This window comes from Oncorhynchus masou, chromosome 12 (genome assembly GCF_036934945.1).
Source record: "Oncorhynchus masou masou isolate Uvic2021 chromosome 12, UVic_Omas_1.1, whole genome shotgun sequence".
NCBI lineage: Eukaryota > Metazoa > Chordata > Actinopteri > Salmoniformes > Salmonidae > Oncorhynchus > Oncorhynchus masou.
Genome location: NC_088223.1, coordinates 94,439,199 through 94,448,843, shown reverse-complemented (window position 1 = coordinate 94,448,843; position 9,645 = coordinate 94,439,199). Strand labels below are relative to the sequence as shown.

General features: G+C 43.1%; 1 protein-coding gene across 1 annotated transcript in view; it reads left to right on the top strand.

Moving 5' to 3' along the window:
- Positions 1-9,645, top strand: part of LOC135549437 (nectin-1-like) — a 28,541-nt gene that overhangs the window by 1,273 nt on the left and 17,623 nt on the right. The window contains exons 5-6 of the mRNA XM_064979406.1: positions 304-421; positions 8,086-8,267. Of these exons, the coding sequence (XP_064835478.1) occupies positions 304-421; positions 8,086-8,267 (300 nt within the window). The remainder of the gene's footprint in view (positions 1-303; positions 422-8,085; positions 8,268-9,645) is intronic.

Sequence of the window (9,645 nt, the reverse complement as noted above, 5' to 3'; positions counted from 1 at the left end):
GCCTGAGGATTGTATAATGATTGAATCCTGGCCTGAGGACTGTAAAATGATTGAATCCCGGCCTGAGGATTGTATAATGATTGAATCATGGCCTGAGGATTGTATAAGGATTGAATCCTGGCCTGATGATTGTATAATGATTGAATCCCGGCCTATGTAATTTGTCATATGATATCCTTGGGGCCTTGTACACCACATTTCCTGTAACTCAAATGATGTCTTGCAGCTATGTTGCTGTGCTGTGATTTGACCAACTGTTGCTGTGCTGTGTTTGGCCAAGTTGTGATTTTGTTGTTGGTCCAGCCCGACCTTTGACCCAGATGAGTTTGTCGACACCCACACTGGTAGCTCGGTCATCCAATCTGAAGACGCCGGTCGCCACCTGCCTCTCGGCCAATGGGAAGCCTCCAGGAACCATCAGGTGGGACGCCACCGTGTGTGTTTGTTTGTGTGTAAACAGTAATATTTCAAATAGATGGAAAAATCTGTGGAATAAGTAAGGATGGGTTAGGGTTAGCGATTGAATCACTCTTAGTGTCACTAGGTGTACAACTTACACCGATACCCAGTACCCAGAGGTACTCCGATGTTATGATTATCAAACCGTGTAGTGTTCAGGAGGCCTAAGACAGGAGATGTGATTGACCTGCACACTTTGACACTAAAGCTTCATGAAACAGTTTGAAAATAAAGCGTTATGAAACAACTTGAAACTACAAATCGTTATGAAAAGTTAACACTACAAAGCTTTATGAAACAGACACTCTAAAGCTTTATGAAACAGTTTAAAGTCCAAAGCTTTATGAAACAGTTTGACGTCCAAAGCTTTATTTGCATATTGATATTCCAATGCTTTATGAAACAGTTTGACTTTCCAAAGCTTTATGAAACAGTTTAACGTCCATAGCTTTATGAAACAGTTTAACGTCCATAGCTTTATGAAACAGTTTAACGTCCATAGATTTATGAAACAGTTTAACGTCCATAGCTTTATGAAACAGTTTAACGTCCATAGCTTTATGAAACAGTTTAACGTCCATAGCTTTATTTGCATATTGATATTCCAATGCTTTATGAAACAGTTTGACTTTCCAAAGCTTTATTTGCATATTGATATTCCAATGCTTCATGAAACAGTTTAAAGTCCATAGCTTTATGAAACAGTTTAACGTCCATAGCTTTATGATACAGTTTAACGTCCATAGCTTTATGATACAGTTTAACGTCCATAGCTTTATGAAACAGTTTAAAGTCCAATGCTTTATGAAACAGTTTAAAGTCCATAGCTTTATGAAACAGTTTAAAGTCCAATGCTTTATGAAACAGTTTAAAGTCCATAGCTTTATGAAACAGTTTAAAGTCCATAGCTTTATGAAACAGTTTAATGTCCATAGCTTTATGAAACAGTTTAACGTCCATAGCTTTATGAAACAGTTTAACGTCCATAGCTTTATGAAATAGACACTAAAGCTGTATGAAACAGGTTGACACTCCCACTGCACCAACTAGTTTCACACTACTAATTATCCGAACACCTCTGGAAGATTAACCACTTCCATGCCAGTCAGAAGAATTTAAGGGCTCTATTAAAAACAGATTTTCTGAAGTGTTCTTCAACTTACAAGCCTCCCCCTTTTCCTCTAAACATAAGGATGGTGATTATGGCCAAAAAGTTATATTTTTGTTTCATCAGACCAGAGGACATTTCTCCAAAAAGTATGATCTTTGTCCCCATGTGCAGTTGCAAACCGTAGTCTGGCTTTTTTATGGCGGTGTTGGAGTAGTGGCTTCTTCCTTGCTGAGCGGCCTTTCAGGTTATAACGATTTAGGACACGTTTTACTGTGGATATAGATAATTTTGTACCTGTTTCCTTCAGCATTTGTTGCTGTTGTTACTGTTGTTCTGGGATTGATTCTCACTTTTCACACCAAAGTACATTCATCTCAAGGAGGCAGAATGCGTCTCCTTCCTGAGCAGTATGACGGCTGCGTGGTCCCATGGTGTTTATACTTACGTACTATTGTTTGTACAGATGAACGTGGTACCTTCAGGCATTATGAAATTGCTCCCAAGTATGAACCAGACTTGTGGAGGTCATTCATTATTTTTCTGAGATCTTGGCTGATTTCTTTTAATTTTCCCATGATGTCAAGGAAAGAGACACTGAGTTTGAAGGTAGGACTTGAAATACATCCACAGGTACACCTCCAATTGACTCAAATGATGTCAATTAGCCTATCAGAAGCTTCCAAAGCCATGACAACATTTTTTGGAATTTTCCTAGATGTTTAAAGGCACAGTCAACTTCATGTATGTAAACTTCTGACCCACTGGAATTGTGATGCAGTGAATTATAAGTGAAATAATCTGTATGTAAACAATTGTTTGAAAAATTGCTTGTGTCATGCACAAAGTAGATGTCCTATCCAATTGGCAAAACTATAGTTTGTTAACAAGAAATTTCTGGAGTGGTTGAAAACGGAGTTTCAGTGACTCCAACCTAAGTGTATGTAAACTTGGATACAACATCTGGATGCCAGGAAGCTTGGTCACAGTGATGTACTAGGCCCTACGAACTGCCGTCTGTAGCACCTTACGGTCAGATGCCGAGCAGTTGCCATATCAGGCGTTGAAGTAACCGGTGAGGATGCTTCGATGGAGCTGTAGAACCTTTTGAGGATCTGAGGACCCATGCCAAATCTTTTTAGTTTCCCGAGGGGGAATAGGCGTTGTCTTGCCCTCTTGACGACTGTCTTGGTGTGTTTAACACATGATAGTTTGTTGGTGATGTGGACACCAAGGAACTTGAAGCTCTCAACCTGCTCCACTACAGCCCCATTGATGAGAATGGGGGTGTGCTCGGTCCCCCTTTTTTATAGTCCACAACCATTTCCTTTGCCTTGATCATGTTAATGGAGAGGTTGTTATCCTGGCACCATAATGCCAGATCTCTGACCTCGTCCCTATAGGCTGTCTCATCATTGTCAGTGGTCAGGCCTACAACTGTTGTGTCGTCTGCAAATTTAATGATGGAGTTGTGCTTGGCCATGCAGTCATGGGTGAACAGGGAGTACAGTTGGGGACTGAGCACGCACCCCTGATGTGCCCCTATGTTGAGGATCAGCGGGGCAGATGTGTTGTTACTTACTCTTACCACCTAGGAGCGGCCCATCAGGAAGTCCATGATCACAATTTCAGAGAGAGGTTTTTCGTCCCAGGGTCCTTAGCTTAGTGATGAGCTTTGAGGGCACTATGGTTTTGGATGCTGAGCTGTAGTCAATGAATAGCATTCTCACATATGTGTTCCTTTTGTCCAGGTGGGAAAGGGTAGTGTGAAGTGCAATAGAGATTGCATCATCTGTCGATCTGTTGGTGCGGTATGCAAATTTGACTCTGTCAGAGACAGATTGAAAATGTCACTTGCCAATTGGTCAGCTTATGCTCGGAGTACACGTCCTGGTAATTCGTCTGACCACGCGGCCTTGTGAATGTTGACATGTATAATAGTTAGAGTCCTGCTCTTTGAAAGCGGCAGCTCTAACCTTTAGTTAGTGGGGTTTATACACACATCTAAAATAATGTATCAGTCTACATAGAGGGGTTTATACACACATCTAAAATAATGTATCAGCCTATAATGTATCCGGTCTTCTGGCAGTCTCTATGGGGGTGCCACAGGGTTCAATTCTCGGGCCGACTTTTTTCTCTGTATATATCAATGATGTTGCTCTTGCTGCAGGCGATTCCCTAATCCACCTCTACGCAGACGACACCATTCTGTATACTTCCGGCCCGTCCTTGGACACTGTGCTTTGTAACCTCCAAACGAGCTTCAATGCCATACAACACTCCTTCCATGGCCTTCAACTGCTCTTAAACGCTAGTAAAACCAAATGCATGCTTTTCAACCGTTCGCTGCCTGTACCCGCAAGCCCGACTAGCATCACCACCCTGGATAGTTCCGACCTAGAATATGTGGACATCTATAAGTACCTAGGTGTCTGGCTAGACTGTAAACTCTCCTTCCAGACTCATATCAAACATCTCCAATCGAAAATCAAATCTAGAGTCGGCTTTCTATTCCGCAACAAAGCCTCCTTCACTCACGCCGCCAAACTTACCCTAGTAAAACTGACTATCCAACGGCTCAGACACAAGAGGCATGTGGCAGGGTCTACAGTCAATCACGGACTACAGGAAGAAATCCAGCCCAGTCACGGACCAGGATGTCTTGCTCCCAGGCAGACTAAATAACTTTTTTGCCCGCTTTGAGGACAATACAGTGCCACTGACACGGCCTGCAACGGAAACATGCGGTTTCTCCTTCACTGCAGCCGAGGTGAGTAAAACATTTAAACGTGTTAACCCTCGCAAGGCTGCAGGCCCAGACGGCATCCCCAGCCGCGCCCTCAGAGCATGCGCAGACCAGCTGGCTGGTGTGTTTACGGACATATTCAATCAATCCCTATACCAGTCTGCTGTTCCCACATGCTTCAAGAGGGCCACCATTGTTCCTGTTCCCAAGAAAGCTAAGGTAACTGAGCTAAACGACTACTGCCCCGTAGCACTCACTTCCGTCATCATGAAGTGCTTTGAGAGACTAGTCAAGGACCATATCACCTCCACCCTACCTGACACCCTAGACCCACTCCAATTTGCTTACTGCTCAAATAGGTCCACAGACGATGCAATCTCAACCACACTGCACACTGCCCTAACCCATCTGGACAAGAGGAATACCTATGTGAGAATGCTGTTCATTGACTACAGCTCGGCATTCAACACCATAGTACCCTCCAAGCTCGTCATCAAGCTCGAGACCCTGGGTCTCGACCCCGCCCTGTGCAACTGGGTACTGGACTTCCTGACGGGCCGCCCCAGGTGGTGAGGGTAGGTAACAACATCTCCTCCCGCTGATCCTCAACACTGGGGCCCCACAAGGGTGCGTTCTGAGCCCTCTCCTGTACTCCCTGTTCACCCACGACTGCGTGGCCACGCACGCCTCCAACTCAATCATCAAGTTTGCGGACGACACAACAGTGGTAGGCTTGATTACCAACAACGACGAGACGGCCTACAGGGAGGAGGTGAGGGCCCTCGGAGTGTGGTGTCAGGAAAATAACCTCACACTCAACGTCAACAAAACTAAGGAGATGATTGTGGACTTCAGGAAACAGCAGAGGGAACACCCCCTATCCACATCGATGGAACAGCAGTGGAGAGAGTAGCAAGTTTTAAGTTCCTCGGCATACACATCACAGACAAACTGAATTGGTCCACTCACACAGACAGCATCGTGAAGAAGGCGCAGCAGCGCCTCTTCAACCTCAGGAGGCTGAAGAAATTCGGCTTGTCACCAAAAGCACTCACAAACTTCTACAGATGCACAATCGAGAGCATCCTGGCGGGCTGTATCACCGCCTGGTACGGCAACTGCTCCGCCCTCAACCGTAAGGCTCTCCAGAGGGTAGTGAGGTCTGCACAACGCATCACCGGGGGCAAACTACCTGCCCTCCAGGACACCTACACAACCCGATGTTACAGGAAGGCCATAAAGATCATCAAGGACATCAACCACCCGAGCCACTGCCTGTTCACCCCGCTATCATCCAGAAGGCGAGGTCAGTACAGGTGCATCAATGCTGGGACCGAGAGACTGAAAAACAGCTTCTATCTCAAGGCCATCAGACTGTTAAGCAGCCACCACTAACATTGAGTGGCTGCTGCCAACACACTGACACTGACTCAACTCCAGCCACTTTAATAATGGGAATTGATGGGAAATGATGTAAATATATCACTAGCCACTTTAAACAATGCTACCTTATGTAATGTTACTTACCCTACATTACTCATCTCATATGCATACGTATATACTGTACTCTATATCATCGACTGCATCCTTATGTAATACATGTATCACTAGCCACTTTAACTATGCCACTTTGTTTACATACTCATCTCATATGTATATACTGTACTCGATACCATCTACTGTATCTTGCCTATGCTGCTCTGTACCATCACTCATTCAAATATCCTTATGTACATATTCTTTATCCCCTTACACTGTGTATAAGACAGTAGTTTAGGAATTGTTAGTTAGATTACTTGTTGGTTATTACTGCATTGTCGGAACTAGAAGCACAAGCATTTCGCTACACTCGCATTAACATCTGCTAACCATGTGTATGTGACAAATAAAATTTGATTTGATTTGATTTGATCCTCGACTTCGGCGATGTCATCTACAAAATAGCTTCCAATACTCTACTCAGCAAACTGGATGCAGTTTATCACAGTGCCATCCATTTTGTTACTAAAGCACCTTATACTACCCACCACTGCGACCTGTATGCTCTAGTCGGCTGGCCCTCGCTACATATTCGTCGCCAGACCCAATGGTTCCAGGTCATCTCCAAGTCCATGCTAGGTAAAGCTCCGCCTTATCTCAGTTCACTGGTCACGATGGCAACACCCACCCGTAGCACGCGCTCCAGCATGTGTATCTCACTGATCATCCCTAAAGCCAACACCTCATTTGGTCGCCTTTCGTTCCAGTTCTCTGCTGCCTGTGACTGGAATGAATTGCAAAAATCACTGAAGTTGGAGACTTTTATCTCCCTCACCAACTTCAATCTGCTATCTGAGCAGCTAACCGATCGCTGCAGCTGTACATAGTCTATCGGTAAATAGCCCACCCAATTTTACCTACCTCATCCACATACTGTTTATATTTATGTGCTCTTTTGCACACCAATATCTCTACCTGTACATGACCATCTGATCATTTATCACTCCAGTGTTAATCTGCAAAATTGTAATTATTCGCCTACCTCCTCATGCCTTTTGCACACAATGTATATAGACTCTCTTTTTTTCTACTGTGTTATTGACTTGTTAATTGTTTACTCCATGTGTAACTCTGTGTTGTCTGTTCACACTGCTATGCTTTATCTTGGCCAGGTCGCAGTTGCAAATGAGAACTTGTTCTCAACTAGCCAACCTGGTTAAATAAAGGTGAAATAAAAAATAAAACAAATAAATAGAGGGGTTTATACACACATCTAAAATAATGTATCAGCCTACATAGAGGGGTTTATACACACATATAACATGATGTATTAGCTGACATAGAGGGGTTTATACACACATATAACATGATGTATTAGCCTACATAGAGGGGTTTATACACACATATAACATGATGTATCAGCCTACATAGAGGGGTTTATACACACATATAACATAATGTATCAGCCTACATAGAGGGGTTTATACACACATATAACATGATGTATCAGCCTACATAGAGGGGTTTATACACACATATAACATGATGTATTAGCCTACATAGAGGGGTTTATACACACATATAACATGATGTATCAGCCTACATAGAGGGGTTTATACACACATCTAAAATAATGTATCAGCCTACATAGATTTTTTTTACACACATCTAAAATCATGTATTAGCTGACATAAAGGTATTTTTACACACATCTAATAGCCCAACCTGCACATACTGAAACTAATACTTTGGCGCACGTTTTTAAGGACACCTCAGATATTACCACCCACTCCCACCTCAGCAGCAGATAAGACAGATAAGACATATAAAACATCAATCCCGGCACTAGGGTTTGGAAATATAAGAGACCCGGTTTTGACAATGCCTTAGACAATTGCTCTGGCATAAGACCAGCCAAAAATGGAGCTCTAAAGCTCTATGACACAGTTTGTAACTACAAGGCTTTATGAAACAGTTTGACACTCTAAAGCTCTATGACACAGTTTGTAACTACAAGGCTTCATGAAACAGTTTGACACTCTATGCAACATAATCTCTCCAAAGTAAGAATTCAGACAATAATGATTCTCGAAGGTTTGATCTCAAACAGTGAACATATCAGTAACTGTTGCTAGCTTCAAATGTTATGTGGAAGTTTATTTCCTGACTGCTTTGTGTGTGTGTTTGTTTTTCTCTGTGTATCTGTGTGTGTTTCTCTCTGTGTGTCTGTGTGTTCATGCATGTGTGTGTGCACACGTGTGCGTGTATTCATGCGTGTGTGTGTGAGCAGGTGGGACACGCGTGTGCGTGGTGAAGCGACCACCCAGGAGATCCGTAACTCTGATGGGACGATCACGGTACGAAGCGACTTCATCCTGGTACCCAGCAAGAATACACACCTGGAGAAACTCACCTGTATCACCTCCTATAACCAGGAGACATACAGCGACTCTGTCACGCTGGACATACAGTGTAGGTCACACACACACACACACACACACACACACGCACGCACGCACGCACACACACACACACACACACACACACACACACACACACACACACACACACACACACACACACACACACACACACACACACACACACACCAGGGTTGGGGTCAATTCCAATTGAATTTGAAATTCTAATTAAATTCTTGAATTCACTCATGAAATGGAGAATATATGTTGAATTCAGTTCGAATTCCAACAATAATTAAGTTAAGAAAAACATGTATTCCTTGAAAATGAATTGATTTGGAATTCAGTATTTTTACATTTCCCAGTTCATGGAGTTACAGTGCCTTGCGAAAGTATTCGGTCCCCTTGAACTTTGCGACCTTTTGCCACATTTCAGGCTTCAAACATAAAGATATAAAACTGTATTTTGTTGTGAAGAATCAACAACAAGTGGGACACAATCATGAAGTGGAACGACATTTATTGGATATTTCAAACTTTTTTAACAAATCAAAAACTGAAAAATTGGGCGTGCAAAATTATTCAGCCCCCCTTAAGTTAATACTTTGTAGCGCCACCTTTTGCTGCGATTACAGCTGTAAGTCGCTTGGGGTATGTCTCTATCAGTTTTGCACATCGAGAGACTGAAATTTTTTCCCATTCCTCCTTGCAAAACAGCTCGAGCTCAGTGAGGTTGGATGGAGAGCATTTGTGAACAGCAGTTTTCAGTTCTTTCCACAGATTCTCGATTGGATTCAGGTCTGGACTTTGACTTGGCCATTCTAACACCTGGATATGTTTATTTTTGAACCATTCCATTGTAGATTTTGCTTTATGTTTTGGATCATTGTCTTGTTGGAAGACAAATCTCCGTCCCAGTCTCAGGTCTTTTGCAGACTCCATCAGGTTCCAGAATGGTCCTGTATTTGGCTCCATCCATCTTCCCAGCAATTTTAACCATCTTCCCTGTCCCTGCTGAAGAAAAGCAGGCCCAAACCCTGATGCTGCCACCACCATGTTTGACAGTGGGTATGGTGTGTTCAGGGTGATGAGCTGTTGCTTTTACGCCAAACATAACGTTTTGCATTGTTGCCAAAAAGTTCAATTTTGGTTTCGTCTGACCAGAGCACTTTCTTCCACATGTTTGGTGTGTCTCCCAGGTGGCTTGTGGCGAACTTTAAACAACACTTTTTATGGATATCTTTAAGAAATGGCTTTCTTCTTGCCACTCTTCCATAAAGGCCAGATTTGTGCAATATACGACTGATTGTTGTCCTATGGACAGAGTCTCCCACCTCAGCTGTAGATCTCTGCAGTTCATCCAGAGTGATCATGGGCCTCTTGGCTGCATCTCTGATCAGTCTTCTCCTTGTATGAGCTGAAAGTTTAGA